The following is a 21,444-nucleotide window of genomic DNA, read 5'->3' as shown; positions in this document are numbered from 1 at the left end:
AGAGGGGGAGGGGGAGCCCTGTCGTTCTTTTCATGCGTACACGCGCAGCTATTAGCGGGCGGTTGTGCATATGTGACGATCGGAGAATGTGCCGCCAGCCGGTGGAATTGTATCTCTCGGAATGTGATCCTGCCGTGCCGCACGGGAAACTACATTTCCCGTAATGCTTCGCGTTTGGGTACCATGGAGCGACACATGGTCCATTTGGAGAAGAGGATCCGAGATCACTTGGAGAACCTGGGCTTTGAAGTCTATCCATTTAAGGTACCGCGTACTCGCCAGGATGTAGAGCGGGGCAAGCAAACCGAGCAGGCGCCCAGGAGCTCCTGTGGTCGCCCCCTCCCCCATACCTCGTTCTCAGCGAGGCACTAGCGGGGAGGTGGCCCTGGAGAGCCCCCGTGCGAAACCCTTTCTCATCTTTCATTTTGCTTGCCACAATCTGGTCTCTTAATTGCTTGTTCCTATACCTCCACCAATGAACTTGAGCACACTCCGGGAGAGAGCGCAGGACAGGAAGGCCTGGCGTGCTATGGTCCATGGGGTCACGAAGAGTCAGACACGACTGAACAACAAATACCTCCACCAACAGTTTCTGATCCATCGCTCTTTTCTCTGTTCTCGGATTCTCTCCGTAATAACGCAAAGTATTTGTGACTAATGTTTTGAGGGTAATGAGCAGGAGCATAAGATGCTCACAGTCTTAACTAACATCTGAGTAAGTGAGGGGAGACCAGCCCCCTTTCAACCTATGTTCTTTCTTCTGTGTCAAGAGCCCTTAAAAAATTTTTTTTTTTTTTTGCACAAAGGGATTAGTCTTGCAAGATTCTGGATAGCTTGTAAGAAGCCACTAAGAATATTTGGCAGCAGGCACCACCTCACATATTAGAAGACCTTATAAAACAGGTCAGGCAATGTGGCACCTGCAGGCACCAGTGTGCCCTCAGGCACCTTTCTTAGTGCCTGCCGAGGTGTCTTCCCCATCCCACTTTTTATTTTAGTGGGTTGTTTTTTTAATAACAAAATGTCTTACTGGCAGCTGGGATTGCTTCAAAGCAAAGTGAGGACCTCTAGCTGCTCCCATTTTCTTTTGCCATGAATGTCTGTGAGCCATGAATGCCTCTGGGCCACTCCTGGGGCTCACAGACATTCTTAGGAAGACAAGATGGCAGGTGGCTGCAGGCCAGTGCTTTCATCTGTAACGTGCCCATTTTGTGGTGGTGCCCAGGATAGTTTTTCAAACTACCAAAGGTGCCCACAGGCCCCAAAAGATTGTCTACCCATGTTATAAAAGTATCCTTTGTTTTGGCTGTGCACCAAATCTCCATCTCTTACCCATTGCTTCTAGAAGTGTTTCATCTCCTGTATTTCCTTTGGGTTACATCCCAGGGTAGCACTGTATATGTACCTATGAGTTTAAAGTAGATTTAGCTGGCTAGGGGATGCTGGTTGAGGAATGCTGGGAGTTGTGTAGGACTTCTTTGTGCCTAAACATTCATAGGATTGCATCTGTATGAAGAAAGAACAATTCTACTACTGAAATCCACGTGCATCGTATTCTGGAGTAGATACATATAAGATTAGCTGATAGAAAAGGAAAGAGTGCAATTAATAAGTATTAAAAGAATTTTGAATAGTTGTTAAGGTTACAACCAAAGAAGGAAACAAAGTGGAGTAAAACTGGGAGTGTGGCCAGCAGTAGATGGATATGGAGATGAATGTCAAGTTCTATTGGCTTGGAAGTTAAAGATTGACACTGAGCAGATAAATTACTAGTGTGGAGGTGAGGTATGTTCCACCTGCAAATTAAATATTAACTAAGGTAAAGGGAGAGAGAAAAAATAATGTTCTGTTTGAAACCCATCAAATCCTGGCATTCCCACACAAGTATATTCCTTAATTTTGCATGCGTTTAACAACCTTGATGCAGGCTGTCCTGCCAGAACATAAGTATTTTGCAGGAGACATTCCAAGAAAAAGCATTTTTAGGGGAGGTGAAGATACATGGCAGAAACACCCCCTTGTGGTTTGCCAAGAAACCAACCGATGCTGGAGGCTATGAAGAAATTCTCCATTTGACTTGTAAATTAAACTAATGAGGCCTCGGCACACAAGGAAGAATTAAATATATACCATCCGCATTACATTTTGCTAACTGTAGCTGCACCTTCTAATGTCTGAAAAGCTGAAAGCCACATGTTGAATCATAGACACTTAATTTCTGACTGAAAGGGATAGCATCTATTTTGCTTTCCTTACCTTGAAGAATAATTGCCTAACATGCCCATAATAGGTACTTATCTGACCCATTTACTTACTAAACTTCCAAAGATGAGGAATTGTCCCTCCCGCATTAGAGAATCCAACAAGTCAAACAATTTCTGCTCATAGCAAGTTTTGGCAGATAAAATGTTGAATAATAAGGCGTACCTAATAGAAATCTGATGCCAGTTCTGTGGAGCTCTAATGTTCTAAAAGTGATGGAGCAATCTTATAGTTCTGCCATGGTAGCAGCCAGCTTATGCCAGCTCCATGTTAGCATTGCATAGTGGGTTCTTCCTAGCAGAAAAGTTGCGAAGAAGGTAAAAGGTAACAGCAGTAAAAGGTACCAGCAAGGTACCACCAGCCACTTCCCTAGCACCCATGACAATACCACTGACTCCCAGCAACATACGCAGCAACATATATGGCATGGTCAGTGGCTTCAGCTATTAGCCAGGCATGGTTGAAGTCAATAAGTTCATGGCAGTGGGGAAATGCCTCCGGAACATCAATGTACCCACTGCATACCCAACACACTACCCACCAAACACAAGGACAACTACAGCACCCTTCATAGTAATCACCGTTGTGCAGGCTGTAAGAGCCCTAAGGTGAGCAAGAACTGAGAGCCAGATTCCCATTAGTAACCCCCATCATCAAAGAAACAACAGATGCAAAAAAACCTAAAAGTTTTTATTGAACAGCATCAGAGATAGAGTGGGTTGTGGAATCAGGACACATTAATAGGATTGCCAGACTTTGTGTTCCAGCAGGGCTCCTGTGCCTTTGAAAGCAGCACAACAAACAGCAGAATAGCAGGTGGTCATTTCCCCAATTGCTTCATCCCTATGCTGGGTACGGCTTCACCTGGTTATATAACTGTCTGCCAAGGAGCCCTGATGGGACAAAAAGGCTGTCAACTCCACAGACAAACAGCTGGAATCACACCAGTTGGTGCTTCAGATCAAGCTGTAGGCCTTACTTATGGTCTGCGTTGCACTGGAAGTGAGGAACACCGTTGCCTCTGTACCTGCTGGAGAGCCAAGAGAGACACAGGGATAGAAATGATGATGTTCAGCAGCTGCAGCAAATGGTCTCTGGTCCTAGTTGCACAGTAGGCTTTTCTGAGTGAGGGATGGTGGGTGGGAGTTAACGAGCAGGTAGATAGGGATGAGACTCTCACTGCTGAGCGGGTGGGATGGGGGAAAGTGTAGTCACTGAAATGATACTTACCCCTTCCCTTTAGGGAGTTGTAGTGGGATTTTGTATGCAGTGGCTGTTCTGTTCCATTTGTCCAGCTGTGATTCTGCAAGACCAAAGGGTCATGAGTGTGACCCATGAGCAATGGATAGAGTGCCTGGCATTTCAGGGAGCCCTTCTGCACAGTGCATAACTATTCTGTGTCTCTCCTGTGTGGGAGACACTTCTATTTGCTGTTGAGGAAGGAAGGAATGGCTACCTAATGCAGTTTATCCAATACACCACCCACCCTTCTATGACTGGGAATGATGGGAGTTGGAGTCCAACACATCTGGAGACCACCAGGTTGGGAAAGGCTGAAATACACAGTTTTCACCATTTGCAAGGGAGAGGGGAGAGACATGGGAGAGTTCTGCAGCAATCATACTTTGACGCATGGGTTTCCCCTTCCTTTGTTTACCTGTGTAGGGTGCTTTGCCCTTCCATCAGTTGAAGGAACCAGTTGGTTGGTTGTGTACAGAGTCCTATGGCAGAGTATCTGTAAATGTTCTGAGAAGAGAAGGGTTAGCAGTCTGCTCTTTCTATATTTTTTCCGGGGCAGGCTGTGTGTGTGCAAAGTGCCCCTTTTTGTGTAAAGTGCAATTTGGCCACAGTTTCCATCTTCAACATTCCCCATCATTTGCTCTAAGCATGCACTACATGAGACACACCCTGTCATCTGAGCAATAGGTACTGCTGTGGGTGTGCTGTGATTCGGTGTTAGTCAGAATGTTATGTTCTGTTGCTATAGCAGAGCAAGCGGAAGTGGGTAGCTGTGTGTTTTGGCTCTCCTTTCAGCTTATCGGTAGTGGTGTTGCCCACCCCTTTCATCAGTGTAATATTACAGTGGCGTAGGAGATGGAAGTGGTGTCTGGGGGAGTTTAGACTAAGGCCAGTCCTCTCCTGATGCATCCCTGCACTGTCCTTTTTGGGCCCCTCCATTGGCATAATGTTGTGCCACCATATTCCTGATGTTTTGCCAGTGTAGAGTCCCTGGTCATGGTTAACCTCCAAAATCTGTCAATGTAGGGGACACCTAAGTCCAAAGTTCTTGAGGCAGCATCAGTGGCACAAAGGTCCATTAAGAGCAGAGTTAAGTCTGCTCTTAAAGGGGAACATGTGGCCTTCCAGATGTGGTTGGACTATAACTCCCATCATCCCTCAATATTGGCTGTGCTGGCTATGGCTGATGGGAGTTGTAGTCCACCAACAACTGGAGGGCCAAACATGACCCATCCCTGATTTAAAGCAAGGTGCCATCAGTGGCCACCACAGTAACCTTAACTTTGTTGCAATATGAGGCAGGAAAAGGAATTAAGACCTCTACCAAATTGAGAGGGTGTCGGCCTAGAAACTTCTACTTTGAAACCATGGTGGTTTTTAAATGGAAGTGGTTCCACTGAAACTTAAATATGTGGAAGTAATTTCCCAAAATCAGTGGGACGTACTGTATTTGGAGTTGGGGTTTAAGTGCAGCACTGTTGAGAAGCGTGGGCAGGAAGCACATACATTTCCCTGCCCGCTATAGCACAGTGCCTAGCTTTTCCCAAAGGCATTAATTAACTGGAATCATATTTAAGGTTCACAAATTATTATTAAATAAAAATAAAATATGAGCAAATTGAAATTTCCTAAGAGCAGTTACAAATATATACAACCCGGCATGACTTAAAATATTCCAATATTTTAAAAATGTACACAGTTTCATCCCCACCAACCAAATTTAGTTTCCAGTCCACCTCACTTCAGAAAAGATTCAGATTCTCTGTGGGCACGTCCTCTCAGTTTTGAGGAAAAGATGTTGCAGAACAGAATATAGGCTGCTGTGCTATATTGGGGACAGGAACCTATGATTTTGGTGTTTTAATAGTCCTAGCATTAGGCTTTAACTCCTAGTTCTTTGTCAACTGAATTTAATTTATTTTAGGCTTTATTATTTTATTGTGGAGGAAAATACAACAGTGCACCATAACCACAGTTTAGATAGAATCCCTGCTCATTCCTTTCCCCACACCCCTTTAAAAAAAATAATGGGATATTAATAAAACTACTAAAGCCAAGTATTTCCAGATCATATGCATTACTATGGCATGTTTTTCTGCAATGGAATGTGCTGTTGGTTGGGAAATCCTCACAATGCCCCATCTCTATTTCTCCTTGTTCCTCTTGCCATATGCTTGCTCTTGTAGGAAACTTTTTTCCTGGCACCTTCATTGTAACTGTATTATTATTAGACAGAGGAGACTGGTATAAAAAAACCCTTCTAGAAATGCAGAATTCTTAAAAGCCAGTACAAACATTTTATCTGTCTTATGCTATTATTTTGGTTGGCACAATGGAATAACCAGGGGCATCTATTAACCCTCTGAAGGGGGTACCCCTTGTGGATAACAAGGATAGTCTCTCCCATATATTATTTATTATCCCATTGCAAAATGTAGAGTTGCAAGGAGAGAGCTGAGGCATATTAGCCTGTTGAGTGAGAGAGCTGGAAAATCTCCACTTCTGATTTTAGGGCTAGATCTACACTACTGCTTTATAGCAGTATTGAAGTGCACTGATATCTGTTGGGGCACATTACACATTCTGTATACAGCTATCGTAGTGTTATTTCCTGCTTTTTATTCCACATTATCCAAAATACCGCAACAAATGCCATTGTGTGTTCTATGAGGTATAAATGCACAAGAAGGATATAGCGTTACCATGATGGGATCATAATGATATGACACAAGGTGTAGATCTGGCCAAGGTCAGGTCATTGACTTCCCTAGGCATAGAATGCAAGTGATAATGTCTTCCTTTGCAGTGTCGATGGAAGAGTGAATAAAAATTTCATCCAGCACTATGACAAATATAGCCATGCTAGTCAATGCACCTTTGCTGCTTACTTATGTTGAACACAGATGGACTTCTTGAGAGGTCCTGTTTACTTTATGGGAGGTGTTTGGAGTTTTAGCTCTTGTTAACTTGAGGCAATGGCTCATGTGCATAGGCTGCCTGACCTTAAATTGACTCTAGTTTGAGCCAGGGGAAAGTTTTTGTATGTAATGAGCTGAGGGCACACATGCAGGAGGATTCACTTAAAGGAGAGCAGAGTAGAACTATTCCATCTTCACCACTGAGAGGTGAAACGTTCATCATGAGAGCCAGTGTGGTGTAGTGGTTAGAGCACTGGACTAGGACTGGGCAGATCTAGGTTCTAGTCCCCACTCTGCCATGAAGCTCATTGGCTGACTTTGAGCCAGTCACTGACTCTCAGCCTAACAGACCCTCAGGGCTGCTGTGAGAATAACATTGAGAGGAGGAGGAGGAGGATCGTGTACACTGCCTGGGGCTCCTTGGAGGAAAGGTGGGATATAAATGTAAAATAAACAAAAACAACCAACCAAATAATATCTAAGCAACACACACTTCTCATTTTGCTTGAATACATTTTTGGCAAAAGACCCCGCAAAATTCTGCATATGCGATGCTGCAATACTAAGTACATTTAGAAGTCCTGTTGAACTCAGTGGGACACGGGGCCAAACTAGGCATGATAGCAGTTCCATATGTTTAAAAACAGAATGACCCCTGTCATGCAGGAAGAGTCTGTGGGTGTCTGATTTTTGACAGCTAAAACAGTATGTGGGTGAGGAGTGCAGGATGCTTCCCCTCTCCGCAGCTTTTCTCCCCGTGCGTTTTTCTCATCAGCTAGGCTCCAGTATTGGAGGTGAGCTTAGCTGGATGGCAAGTGCTTGGGCAGAGGGCCTATAAAGAGATAAGTGGCAAATATGGGATAGGCTCAGGGCCTCCCCCACACAAGCCTTGGCTGGCGAAATCGAAGCCCCACCTCCCTCTTTCTGCAAGACTGGAGCAGTTTTATGGTGAAACTCACAAAACTGCCACCGTAACATCTAGCTGACCCCTTAACTCTGAGCACACATGCAGTGAGATCAGGCTCTAAGATTCATATCACCATTACCTGTCTCCACGTAGCACTTCCAAAACCCTTTTTGTGATTTCCTGCTCATGACCCCTGCTGCTTGGTCTGCCTTCTAGTTTCCGATCTTTGGGCATGAATCACATGGCTAAACTGAAGGCCCCAGGCTTGCTGGCTGCTGCTCACAACCCTTATGACATCATAAGGAGCAGAGATGCTGTGTCATTAGCCCATATCAGTGGTTGGATCATAAGCTCTAAATTAATCAACTCCAGTTTCTGCAGCCCCATTTCTCTACAGCAAATTGACTGGCAGTAGAAATCAAAATTGATTTGAAATCTTCATTTATTGCTAATAAATATTTCAGTGCTAAAACTGAAACGGTTTGAAATTGGTTTAAGTTCCTGGCTTATTCCAAAACTGGTTACAATAGTTTCCCAGTCTGGACGAAACAGAAAACTATGGTTAATTGGAAACTTCCACATTTAATTTAGGCATGCAGCAAAGGAAGGAGAGAAGGGCTTGCATGTCTAGGCAAATGTCTCATTCATATCTCAGCGTATTAAACTGAGATATGATTATCCAAACACAGCTAGTGTCTTGCACAGTTCCCTGTACTCTTTTGAGGTGACTACCACCGCCTGACCTTAATGGTTAAATAAACCTAATGCGCATGCCCTCTATCCCATTCCCCTGCTTCTTTGCCTTCTACCTATCCAGTTGTTGAAAAGCAAAAGCACATTCTCAAACCTTTAAAAACCTGATCCTTGGGAAACAGAACAAACTAAAATTATTAGTAATTTGCGTAGCTTTCTGTTTGTTGGTTTGGGTTGCTTTGATGAACCTCAAGCACCAGTTATGAGATGAAGGAGGTCGGCTTTTAAAAATGATACCTTAGCAATTCTTTCTTCTGTGCAAAATACAAGGCCCAGAGTGCTCAGACTGTAATCCTCTTGTGTTCCCAGAGTCAAGGCTTTCTCTTCTTATGATAATTTGTTTTTTATATTTTCTAAAGGTAGGGTGGTACAATGCAGTCCTTCCTCCAGCGTTTTATTTACCATACTCAAATAACACACTGGCATTTGTGGTGCTCAGCATTCCTGCCATGTTTGAGAGAGCCTTCAAACCCTTCTTGAGGAATCAGCTGCTGAAAAAGATTCATGACCCTGTGGATCAGTGCATTTCGCATCACCTGTCACTGGTTAGGGAGGTAAGAAATTTTAATGCCTAGTCTCCTTTTGTCCTTTCTATGGGTAAAAACCTAAAAGCTGTCCTGCTGTACCAGGCCAGAACTCCATCTAGCCCAGCATCCTGTCTGCAACAGTGGTCAGCCAGATACTTCTAGGAAGCCCATCATTTGTCCTCTAGCATTTAGACATAGCATGTCTGGCGGTTCTATTTAGCCATCACAGTGAGTAGCAATTGATACATCTATTCCTCCTTGTCTAATCCCCATTTAAGCCAGCAGCCGCTGCCACATCTTGTAGCAACAAATTCCATCAGTTAATAACAGGTGGGACTATGGCTCAGGGTAGAGCAAATGCTTTGCACACAGAAGTTCCCAAGTTCCATCCCTGTCATCTCCAGGTAGGTCTAGGAGATCTTGCCCGAAATCCTGGAGAGCCCATGCCACTCAGTACCGGGCTACATGGACCAGTGGTCTCACTCAGTATAAGGCAGCTTCCTATGTTCCTAATTATATATCATGTCAAAATGTTTTTTTTTATTTTTCCTTAATCTACTTTCAGTTGGTTTTATTGAGTTACCCAAGTTCTAGTGTTATAAGAGAGAAATGTCTCTGCCCAACTTCTACACACCACGCATAACGTTATAAACCTCAGTCATGTCTCCCCATAATAATTTTTCCCTAAACTAAAAAGCCCCTCATGCTTTAGCTTTTCCTTCTAGAGAAGGTGCTTCAACCCCTTGATAATTTCGGTTACACTTCTTTTAATTTTTTCCCTATCTGTAGATACCCTTTTTGAGATGGGATACATAGAACTCTACTTAGGGCACAATCCTATGTATGTTTAGACAGAAATAAGTCCTACAACTCCCAGCATTCCCCAGCCAGCATGGGCTTTTTTCTTTCTAAACATGCATAGGATTGCACCCTTAATGTTACAAATGGAGTTGCACCAATACAATAGGATGTGTGTCTTGTCTGTCTGTCAATTCCATAGTGCCAAGACTGTGAAACCTAGACACCTGAAACTTAGCATGCCTACTAAGGAGGGCCTATGGTTGTGCAACTCGGGAGGTTTTGATCATTAAAATGCATTAATTAGTTTTAATTAATTTAAATGTGTTTAAAACCTGCACTACAATCTTCAGTCACTAGATGGCAGACTTCCCTAACCAAAGCATAGCTTTGAAGCCAGAGGGGGAGTAATCCAAGGGACAGAGTTATATGGCTGCCCCTTCCCCTTTCTTGACTTGCTGGAGAGTCAGGGAAGTGTTGAATGGGAGGAGGACACTGAGAAGCATCGGTTCAACACAGCGAGAGGATTACATTGCCAAGGGGGAGATATTGTCCCCACCTTTTGATGCACTTACTCCGTTCACCTTCTCCCCCACATTTTCAGTGCTTCTGAATTGTGCTACTGGGTCCCCCCTTTCTCTTACTTTTATTTCTCCCCAGGTCCTTTGTAACTGTGTGGAAATTAGCCTCCATGCAGCCTCATCTTGTCATTTTCCTTGTATGTTACCTACCCCACTTCACAGCTCCCTTTGACAGCTGAAACATACAAGGACATTGACCAGGCAAGACTACACATATTGGACTCTTGCACACTTGTGAAAGACTGACTAATAATAATAATAAATTATGACCCCATCTGTGCAATTTTGAGGCACCAAAAAAAAAAAGATGGCGAATGAGTGGCGGTCCTTCCAAAGTGCCGCTTGGGCATCAGTGGAGGGGCAGTCACTGGAGAGGGAGGCCAAAAGTGGCACTGGCAAGGTCCCAAACAATGGCACAGGGGGGTTTCTTGCCAAACAGCTCTGTAGCTGATCCTGGCAACCCATGGTCAAATCACTCTCCAGGGTTCAGACGACACAACAACCAACCAAGGGTATGAACAACCCTACAACAAGCCATGGGTTCTCAGGGTGGCTTGTTTGTGAAAATTAAGCCACTCTGTGGAGAACCCGCCAGGTTCGGATGACATGACAACCCAGCATGGCTGGCTGTCCGTGCTGGGTTGCCATGTCATTCAAATGCAGTCAGAATGGTGATAAAGTTTTGGATTGTACCACTTTAGACTGCAGGTGAGGGGGTTTGTTTTGAATGCTCCCTTGCTTTAAAAAATATATCTGAATACATTAAGCTAGCAAACTTGGGAGAAAGGTTTAGTGTAGCTCTCTGCATGATGTGCTAATTTACTACATGCAAGGAACTTTCTGTTTAGGGGAGCATTCAAAAATATGACACACACACCTGCAATCTGAAGTAATACAATCCAGAATTCTACTAGCTTTACCACCACATTCTGTGTGATGTGTCAAATGGCTCTCAGTAACTGATATTGTAGATACATGCCGAGATGCAACTAATATTGTAGGCATATGTCCCTGCAAGCATAGGGACAGTGTTTTGTGGGCAAGGTAGTCGCCTCCAAGATTTTGTTTTGGATATTATATTTGTAGCAACCCTATCCCACACTTGATGTTTTATAAGTGAGGAGTTAATGGTGCAACGTCTCTCACATGACATGATTTCACCTCCTGTGGCTTCAGTTCCCTATCTGCAGAATAAAGATGCTGAGTACTGAGGAGGGTAGGGACTTGGCAGGCAGATAGGTGTGCAAGCACCATTGTAAGAGTATGCGTGCGCCTGGTCCCAATAAACGCTACAGAGCAGTGGCACAGCTGTGTGCAAACCCAGCTATGGCTGCTTTGGCATGTGGTGATCTAGCTTGGCTTCCACCACTTCACCCCCTGCAAGCACCCAGACTACAGCTGACAGGCTTTGCACCGCTGTATTTAAATACATGTGAAAGGCTTTAAGATCATCACTTAAAAACCGCCAGAGTGGGTTTTCTTGTTTTCCCACTCTCCCTCACTTTGAGTATTAATTCAAGATTTTATCAGTCAGCATGTTCAGTTTTTTATATATGTAAACTACAAGATAAGGAAGCCATTCTGAGAAGACCACGGAGCTGGAAGGAGTCGCTTTTAGGTTAGAGTTCTTTGCAGACCACATATTGAAGGTCATGTTTCATCTACACATGAGATGATCTGTGAACTCTTTAATGGAATTGGGTGGAATAATTTTGGAAATCCCAAGGGAGAATTCAAGGGTACCTGAGAAAACAAAGTAACACGTGCCTCAAATCTTCTCCGTGCAGGAGGCTGTAGTTCCTTCACCAAGACGTCATATAATTAGATAACTGAGACTATAAGAGTGGAGGCCCAACTTGATGGGAGGCAGGAGATTCCCACCCAGCAGGGGAGTGATCGGAGTTGCACTGCAACACATCTGGAGGGCACCAGGTTGGGGAAGGCTGTTGTAGCCCCACGCCCCACATCAGGGGTGGTGAACCTCTGTCAGCCAAATTCCACTTCAGAGAAGTTCTCAGGGGGCTGCATTGCAGTGGTGGGCGGGGGCCAAAAGCAAAAGGGGCGGGGCCAAAAGGCCAGCCGATTGTATCTGAAAGCTCTTCCTGCCAGTAACTAGGCCTCAGGAGTGGCATCTCAACCATTCAGAATGAGGGAAAACCAGAACAAAAGCCAGGAAGCCACTACAGAATTGATGGTCAGGGGAAAGGGTGTGTGGCCATCTGGGGACCCCAGGCAGGCCAGATTTGCGCTCTGAGCCTGAGGTTCTACACACCTACCCTACAGCTTCCCACAAGATGTAGCTGGGGGTTATTCACATGAAAGCTCAGTTCTAATAGAGACTCTTCTTTCCAGAGCCTTGCTGACCAGCAGGTTGATATCATGTATGACTATGAGATGCTGCCCAACCGGAAGCCCAGGTTCTTGGCCCAGACAGCAGCACACGTAGCTGGCGCTGCATACTACTACCAGAGGAAAGATGTGCAGCAAGATCCCTGGGGAGAGAAGGTGAGAAGCAGCAAGGGAATGCTTGTTTGCTGAGGACCAGTGGGTAAACTGTGCTTTTCTCCATTTAGGAGGGCTTCATCAGGGCTGAGTCTTCTCTTTGCATGCACATACCACAGATCCATGTTTTCCACCCAAAAAATCCACACTCTTCTCTGGGATAAGTTATGAAAAAGGGGATGAATTTAATTTCATTATTTTCCTTTATCACAGTATTCATGTTTCCTTGGTTTCAGTATACTTTGGCAAGGAGTGGAGTGTCAGAAGGAATAAAAGTTTCCTCTGACATCGTTGGAGAGACAGAGGACAGCCACTGCCCAAAATCCACTGGGGGTTTTGAAATTTCAGCAGACTTTGCCTCCACAATTAAAGCATTTCCTCAGCACATTTTTAGACCTTATAGTCGCAATTTTATTTCCCAAAGTTGCTTTTAAGTGTAAATTTAGTTTTATTTACTTTGTAAAGGAAACCTTGCCCAGAATTCAAATTGTTGCCAGATGGCATGCACACACAAATATATGGCACACAGTCATGGATAGTGTGGCTGTGGATGCTGGAAGTTGTATTCCAACATGTCTGGAGGGCAGATGGTTGGGGAATGCTGGTCTAGATTATGTATTTATTTATTTATTACACGTATATCCCGCCTTTCCTCCAAGGAGCCCAAGGTGATGTACATGATCCTCCTCCTCTCCACTTTATCCTCACAATAACCCTGTGAGTAGGTTAGGCTGAGAGTCAGTGACTGACCCAAAGTCACCCGGTGAGCTTCGTGGTCAAGTGGGGAGTAGAACCCAGATCTCCTGAGTCCAGTGCTCTAACCACTACACCACATTGGCTCTGGATTCTTATGTAGAATAATCTGTTAGGAATGGTGATACAGAGGAGCTTGCTTCACTGCAGGTAGCTCATGCCTTGGGATAGAGAACTTGTAAATAACTCCTTGGAATTTCAGTGATATTGTCAGTTGTCTATGATAATTACCAAGATGTCCTAAAGCATTTCCAACAAAGGGTATTCTGATGTATAGGACCAGAAAGGGGAAATGGCAGATGGGGGTAGTGTAGCAAAACATTTGGGGATGGGCTGTAGCTCAGTAGTTGAGCACATGCTTTTCATGCAAAGGTCAACAAAAAGGTGACAAAAGAGTGGCAACATTGTGTAAACATAGCTTTAAGCTTGGTTATTTCCTGTGGAATAATTGTGACATGTGAAAGTATCCTGTAAGTTTGTTGGTGCTGAGCTTAAGATCCTATGTCAGAATCAGAGGTAGCCACAAAATCATATCTGTTTTTGAAATAGTACAACAGATGTTCGACACCTGGCTATTTCACCTCATAGTGGCAACACTATAGTTCTAGGGAGTATGTGCTACATTTCCATCAGGGGAGTCAAATGGCCAGAAAGCATCTGAGATACTTGTGCACATTTTTGTCAGGAAACCAGGGTCAAATAAGAGCAAAAATATATTTCAAAATAAATTAATGTCTGAGATCTAAGGCAGACAGAGAAATGTGGCTCATAGTCCAATACTCTAAGGATGCACTCCTGTATTACTTCTGAATAGACATGTATAGGATTGCACTGTTAGGATGCAATCTTATGCAAACTTACCTGGGAATAAACCCCACGGAACTTGGGCTTACTTCCAAGTAAACATGCAGAGGTCTGTCATAGGGCTGAGCTGTAAATTAACAACTTGCTTTTTACATAGTCAGTTATATAAGGAAACCATCAGGTGCCTAAAATGGAGACTAGATGGTTTTGGTTTGTTTTCCCATAGAGTTGAAGGTAGTATGCTCCTTATGGGGTGGGATGTATACTTATCCCACTTTCTCCTCTGGTTAACAGGTTTTTGTATTGTTTCACAAACTTGCAAACCCTCTTTCACCAGAGGCAATGCTTGGACAAAAAAAAATGTAAAGCATGGGAAGTGATGCCTCTCAGAAACCACTTTCAGTTCTCTTCAAAACTGTTTCCAGACTCACTGAAGGCAGAGCTTCCATAGCCCAAGAGGTCTGAGGTTTGGCAGAAATGGAACCAGCCCAAATCCTATTACTGTGAGATGGTAGATTTACATCTTGAAAAGAAGTTTGCTAAATATTTTAGTTATATTTGTCTATTACAATATCTTGCCTCCCCCCCCACCCCCGCTCCCGGACTTGCGCACTGACAGACTTTTAAATCATTGGCCTCAGTTTGTTTTCTTTCTCTGTAGAAGATCTGTGGTGTCTGCATCCACCCCTCTTACGGAGGCTGGTTTGCTATCCGGGCTCTTGTGGTTTTCCCAGATCTTCAGGTGCCCTTCTTGCTACAGAGCACCCCTCCTGATTGTGTGATGACAGAAGAAGAAAGAATAGAACTGCTGGAGAGATTCAACTTCCACTGGCGGGACTGGAGCTACCGGGACATTATTGAAGTGAAGGAGAAGTACTCAGAGGAACAGAAAACCTACTTTGCAACTCCTCCAGCTGAACGGCTAAAACTGCTGAATCTGCAAGGAGGATTACAGCAAAATGGAATACACTAAGGAACTGTTTTCACTGTGCACAAGGGACATCTAGCTCATTCTGCTATGTCAACTGCTATGGAGACAGAGCTTGTTGGTTTACTTGGTCACTGAAGCCGCAATCTGGAAACTACTTACTAGGGAGTAAGTAATGGCAACCATAGCGGGACCTATGCATAAACATGCATAGATCCTGCTATGAAATAAACATTCATAAGTAAACATGCATAAGATTGTGCTGTGATGTTAGTAACGCTGGAAGCCCATAAATCCAGGCACAGAAACACTAGGTTTTCAAATTCTAGTCAGATGCTATTTCTAAAACAAGTTTGGGGACTTCATTTTTTAAAGTTACGTTTTATTTTATTAGTAATTAGTAATGTTTTCGTGTGTGTGTGACTCTTTGGTGTTATGAGCTCAGGGGAGATGTTTTTGTAAATTGCACTTTTTGCTGTCCTGTGGGAGCAATTCTCCTGGAAGCATACGTTTTTGAAGGATATCATCTCATCATTTTCAGCCTAAAATCATTTCAGGTACTATAACTTCCTATGATTCTCAACACATGTTGTAAGGCTTTGAAATCCTTGAATTTCGTTCCAGTGGTCTCTTTCCATTCCTGTTCAAATCATTGGAGATACTGTCTAGCTCATGTGGTGAAGAGGAGCTGATGCGGTTGTAAACAAAATAAAACTGAAGGAAGCAAAAGGTCTCTCTCTTTTTGTGTGTGTTACAAGTCTTTTGTGGTATTTACACTAGATTGCAAAGCTTTTGGTGAATGTACATTTCATTGACCTGGTTCACATGATCAAAACATGCCACCATGGCTTAAATAAGCCAAGGTGGCTTATTTTAATCCCTGGCACGTGCCAGGCACCATTTCTCTAATTATCCACCCAGGCATGGCTTGTTGTGTCATCCGACCCCGGGAGTCATGGCTTGTTTGAGGAGAAAACAACCTTCAAATAACCCATGGCCTGTTGTTGGGTTATTTGAGCATTCTTTCGCCCTCAAACAAGCCATGCCACCCTGGTTCAGATGACATGGCACCAGGCATCCGCTGGGAATGGATGCCATCCACCTGGCAGCTTGTTTGAGAGTGCAAACCAGCTCATTGAATTAGAATGATGGAATAGGAATTCAGGTGAAACCTAGTCCATCCCCGCCAAGAACTAAATTCTCTAGTGTTGACATATACATAAGCGAAGCGGCAGGCATTTCTGTAGATATGTGCACACATCAGTTCATGTAGTGAAATGCACCTCTCGGGAGAGGGGAGAGAGAGAGAGAGAGAGAGTTGTGAAAACGGAGTTTGGCTATTTCCCACTTACTGCACTTACATTATGATAGTACAGCACTCTGCTGTAAGAAAGAAGTTACTTTTGTGTGGATTGCACACCACAGACATGTGAGCATACTGGAATGGTAAAGCATGTGGAATTGGTTTGTCATCAGCTATATATATATAGCAGGCTTCCCCCAACCTGGTGCCTTCCAGATGTGTTGGGCTACTGACTGAGAGATCCTGGGAGTTGTAATCCAACATATCTGGAGAGCACTGGTTGGGAAAGCCTTGTTCAGTCGTTAAGTCGTGTCCGACTCTTCGTGACCCCATGGACCAGAGCACGCCAGGCCTTCCTGTCCTCCGCTCTCTCCTGGAGTGTGTTCAAGTTCATATTCATTACATCAGTGATACTATCTAGCCATCTCATCCTCTGCCGTCCCGTTCTCCTTTTGCCTTCAATCTTTCCCAGCATCAGTGACTTGGGAAAGCCTGCTATATACTAAAAGCAAACTCATTTCCCTGCATGCTAATCCTTATCTATCCAAAACAGCAGCACCCATGCACAAGAGGGAAGCATCAGCAAGTTTGGGGGAACCCCAAGGTTTGCAGAAGTATTCCCCCCTCCCCAGTCTTTTTAGACAAAAAATATTAAGGAGGGGGAAATAACCCAAAACAGCCCAAGGAGAACTGAGTATGCTCAGTGACCACAGAATGCTGACTGCTGAGAGGGGAGAATAGTGAACGAACAAAAAGAAAGAAACTGAATGGAAGATCCTGGAAGAGGGCATGGCTGGCTCAAACCCTGAACATGACCACTCCACCATTGCAATATTTCGTTGCAGGTCCCACTTTTAATAACTAAATGGAACCTCCATGTATAGGAGAAGGCCATTACTTTCTTGTTTGTGAGTGCCTAGAGATATCTATCTGGCTGCTATTGGAAACAGAATAGAGGATTACACAGACCTTGGGGGATGTAGCAAGGTGATTCTTATGTTTGTTCTGTGGGTGATAATGTGGGTAAACCTACATTATCCTGCAATCTTATTTGCTCCTTCTCCTTGCCTTGACTTCAGTCATTGCTAGGGCATGAGCAGTCAGGAGCATAGGGGGCTGGGAGGTATGAGTCCCAGCTGAATGAGTTGAATGAGACCAGAACTCAAAGGAAGGCCTAACAGGCAAGCAAAGAGGCTAGAGTACAGTCAGGAAAGCTGGGAAGTGCAGGCGGTTAAAGAGCACCTAGAAAGCCATAGAGTTCAGGCCAGAATCTGGCTTTTGCAAAGACCCAGAAGCATCAGTAGGCTAGACATGGCACAACCAATGAGCTACCTGGGTGTGTGGAGCAATACCAGCACCTGGAAGGAGAATACAACAGTTTCAGCCTTCTCTCTACAGTCCTGAGCAGAGCACAGGTTGGGAACCTGCAGTTCTAGTCACGGATACTCCTGACATTCAATTGAAGGTAACTATCTGCATCATGTGGCCCTGGGTTTTGCTGCCTGAATTTTGATATATGGATATTGAAGTTGCCCGATTCTGATTAAGCTCTTTGCCATGGGCAAAGGTCACTAATTTAACCTACATCACAGGGTTGTGAGGATAAAATGTATACCACTCTGCCCTTCTTGGAGGAAGGGTGGAATAAAAAGGCAATCAATAAATCAAATGTCCCTTCCCCACACTGCAAAAATTGCAGTGCTATCTGGCACTTCCTTCTCTCCCCATGTCTTTAATGTTCTAGTCCAGTTCTACCTTTCCTCTGATTGGCATAAGAATAGTGAGCTATGAATCATTGATCCAACTTGGGGCTCTCTCAACCATTTAAGCTACTGCAGGTTAGTTAGTTCCACCATACAAGTCATCCCACTTTGCAGGAATGAATTATCAAATATTATTAAGCAGTATCATGCTCAGGAATCCTTTGTAGTTGTTCTTAGGACACCTGGGAGATGCATGGACAATAATGTGGCCTTTCATGATGCTTTCTGGGCCGCAGTTTGGTATTGTGTAGGAAATACAGGTTTTGCCTTTGAACAGGCTGCAACCATGGGCCTTTCCAAGCAGTCTTGTTTTGGAATAACATTAGCGTGGGAGTTTATGGGGAAGGAAGGTTTCCTAACTGTTGCCTGGTGCATCATCTCTGTTTGCAGCTATGATGGCAATCCTAACATACTCATTAGAAAATCAGTCTGTATTAATTCAGTGCAGGGCAGTAAGCTTCCATAGGTAATTAATGGCTAAAGTATGAGAGAGCCAGTTTTTAACACCCGCCTTGTACTATGGCTTAGCTGCATCTTCCAAAACCATGTTGTTCTTCTTGGTCTGAGCGGTTATGGAAGGAGACTGCTTCCACATGTCAACTGCTCCACAGGCCACATTTTGCTTTGTGGAGCTTCTTGGTCACATGAAAAGTTTTCTGGCCAGTATGGTTCTTGTTTTTGTTTTTTGACAGCAGTTAGCACTATTGTGGGAACTACCCATGCGACTGGGAGAAGGCATCAGGCTAGCTGGGGAACTATGGCTGGGCTAATGGAGTGGTGACCATGGCACAAATTTATTTCAAGCAGTCTTTTTGAGAAGGTATCAGGAAGACCACTCTTCATAGAATCATAGAATAGTAGGGTTGGAAGGGACCTACAAGACCATCGAGTCCAACCCTCTGCTCAGTGCAGGAATCCAAGTCCTGCAAGTCCTGCAACCAAGGACAGATGGCTGTCCAGCCTCATCTTGAATGCCTCCAGTGTGGGAGAGCCCACCACCTCCTTAGGGAATTGGTTCCATTGTCATATTGCTCTGACAGGACATTTTTCCTGATGTTCAGCCAGAATCTGGCTTCCTGTAACTTGAGCCCATTATTCCGTGTCCTGCATTCTGGGATAATCGAGAAGAGATCCGGGCCTTCCTCTCTGTGACAACCTTTCAAGTACTTGAAGAGCGCTATCATATCTCCCCTCAGTTTTCTCTTCTCAAGGCTAAACATGCCCAGTAGGGATGTTAGAGAATTCCACCATGGACTCCAATGAGGCCGGATTCTAAAGAATCCAGCCCCTCGGAGTCCGTGGCAGAATGGCCGACCCACCTCCACCACCCCACGAAGTTGCCCCGGAACGGATCCTACCTGCCACTGGCCGGTCCGGTCTCCGTCCTGAGGAAGAAAATGGCGTCCGACGTAGCGGATGCCATTTACGTCCCTTCTCTTTGCCGTGATAGGCTACGTAAATCTTTACATAGCTTATCACAGCAAAGAGCAGGGACGCAAATGGTGTCTGCTACACCGGATGCCATTTCCGTCCCAGCGGCCGGAGCTGGCCGGCAGCTCCATGGACTCGCCACGGAGCGGAGCTGGCCAGCAAGGATTCCGGGGGGGAGGGACGGATCGCCTCCCCCTCTCGCGGACCTCCCGTGGTCTCCAGATAAGGAGGTTTCATACATCCCTAATGCCCAGTCTTCGTCTGAGGCCTATTTTACAGGGAGAAAATTTAATTAACAGAAAGAGTCTATTCAGCACTGGAAGGAATCTGTGTGGCACTCACAAGAGGCGGAACCTCTCTGTTCTACATTTCCTTGTTACTTCCGGTGCTGTAGTGGTGAATTCTGAAGTGCAGGTGCTCATTAAGACAATCCCCATAGCTCTGCCCCTGAGCAGAGTAAAAACATTTAGGCAGCTGTGTTGATCTATATCTGTGTGTATGTGTGTTATAGATGTCTTTTAGGGCACAATCCTATTAATTACACCCTCACTGCTCAGAAGCCCCCAAACTCAAAGGCTTCCAAGTTTCCTATGCCCTGCCAGGCTGAAGCTGGAAGGGCGGGAGGAGTGACAGAGGTAATCTTCACTTCCCTGTCATCCAATCTCCTGTATTTTTGCTAGATGGGCTTTCCACCCCATCTAGCGAGGGTGCTTCAGAGCGGGGGGCGGGGGGAAGGAGGCTAAAGGAGGTTCAGGATAACTTGTATCTTGGCCTCTCCAGTCTCCTCCCCTCCCTGCCCACTGGAACGCCCCCTTTGCTCCTCCTCCAAGGTTGCTTTCCAACCTCAGAGAAGCAGCTGGTGTGGTTCTCTCTGTGCTGGCTGTGAGGGGCAGGGGTCGGATCTCCAACTCCCCCTTCTGAGATCAGACTCTCCCAGGGACCATAGGATTGTTCTCTTATAGGTCTTTTGTAAAACGAATGGGTCTTAATTACTCATTCAAGACCAAGACATTCCAAAATTCTTGTGACCTATTCCTGTCGTAATTACAACAATACATTGTGTCTGGGAAAATCCATTTTCCCCACAGCTAGTGTGAGGATTGCAGTTTATCTCATAGGGAACAGAGAAGTCTGAGGGGAGTGGCGGATGACGTCAGTGTCTCTGCTAATCAAAAAGTGCTGGTGCTTTGACCCTGTGAGTCCTGGCTCCACTACACCACTGGTTACTTCCTGAGGTTTTGTAACCCTTTCTCTTCTGTCTCCACACATGTATTGCCTTTAACAACTCATTCATCCTTTCCCCACAGTCACCGGAATCCCTGCATATAAAGTCAGCCCTCTCATTCATTGTAACATCCCTGCTCAGTATCTCCTACAATGGCTATGGAATCTGTGTATAAAAAGTCCCAGAGCTTATTCTGTCGTTGAGCATAGGCTAGGTTGTTCAGCCTCTAGACCTACTACACTTCCCCCAGCATCAAGGCATGTTGCACTGAGAGCTTCCTGTCTGACTTATGCATAGCAAGCCAGGCTCGCAAAAACCATTTGCATGTGAAAATCTGGGATTCACAAGGATGAAATTGCACTCCACTTGTGAGTTTGGACTCATCTTCAGCTGTGTTTTTTCTTTCTTCTTGACAGCTGTTTGGCTACATGGGGCTCAAATCTATCCGTATTAAGCAGCAAATTGGGTGCTTAATCCTCACTTGCTGGCACCATAAACAGCTGAGACTGGAAGGCCATCTCTGAAAGATTTGTGTCTGCAGTCTGCCAGGGTATGGCTAATTTCTAAATCCCACACAGCCTCCTCTCCACATGTCTTCTCCTTTGCATTTCACCAGCTGACGCGGAGAAGCTAGCTCTGTGGAATCCTAGGAGCAGTGTTGTACAGAGTACTACCTTTACATTCCTGCATGCACAATTGGGCACCTGATGGCTAAAAGTGGGTTTTTGTGAGAGATAAACCAAATTCCAT

At 44.8% G+C, this 21,444-nt stretch overlaps 1 protein-coding gene across 1 annotated transcript; it reads left to right on the top strand.

Annotated features, from left to right (window-relative positions):
- Positions 1-23: 23 nt before the first annotated feature.
- On the top strand, positions 24-15,705 carry MMACHC (metabolism of cobalamin associated C). Its single transcript, XM_084852680.1, has 4 exons — positions 24-264; positions 8,439-8,633; positions 12,338-12,490; positions 14,706-15,705. Exons 1-4 carry the CDS (start codon positions 184-186, stop codon positions 15,015-15,017), a joined length of 741 nt encoding a protein of 246 aa, XP_084708806.1. The 5' UTR covers positions 24-183; the 3' UTR covers positions 15,018-15,705.
- The last annotated feature ends 5,739 nt before the right edge of the window (positions 15,706-21,444 follow it).

This window comes from Heloderma suspectum, chromosome 4 (assembly GCF_057233095.1).
Source record: "Heloderma suspectum isolate Gila_16-S chromosome 4, 16-S_ref, whole genome shotgun sequence".
NCBI classification, from domain to species: Eukaryota; Metazoa; Chordata; class Lepidosauria; order Squamata; family Helodermatidae; genus Heloderma; species Heloderma suspectum.
This window is presented reverse-complemented; position numbering and strand designations above follow the sequence as displayed.

Coding starts and splice junctions, on each gene's coding strand:
- MMACHC (XM_084852680.1), top strand. CDS start 184: ATGGAGCGACACATGGTCCATTTGGAGAAGAGGATCCGAGATCACTTG. Junction 8,634..12,337: donor ACCTGTCACTGGTTAGGGAG/GTAAGAAATTTT, acceptor TCTTCTTTCCAG/AGCCTTGCTGACCAGCAGGT. Junction 12,491..14,705: donor AAGATCCCTGGGGAGAGAAG/GTGAGAAGCAGC, acceptor CTTTCTCTGTAG/AAGATCTGTGGTGTCTGCAT.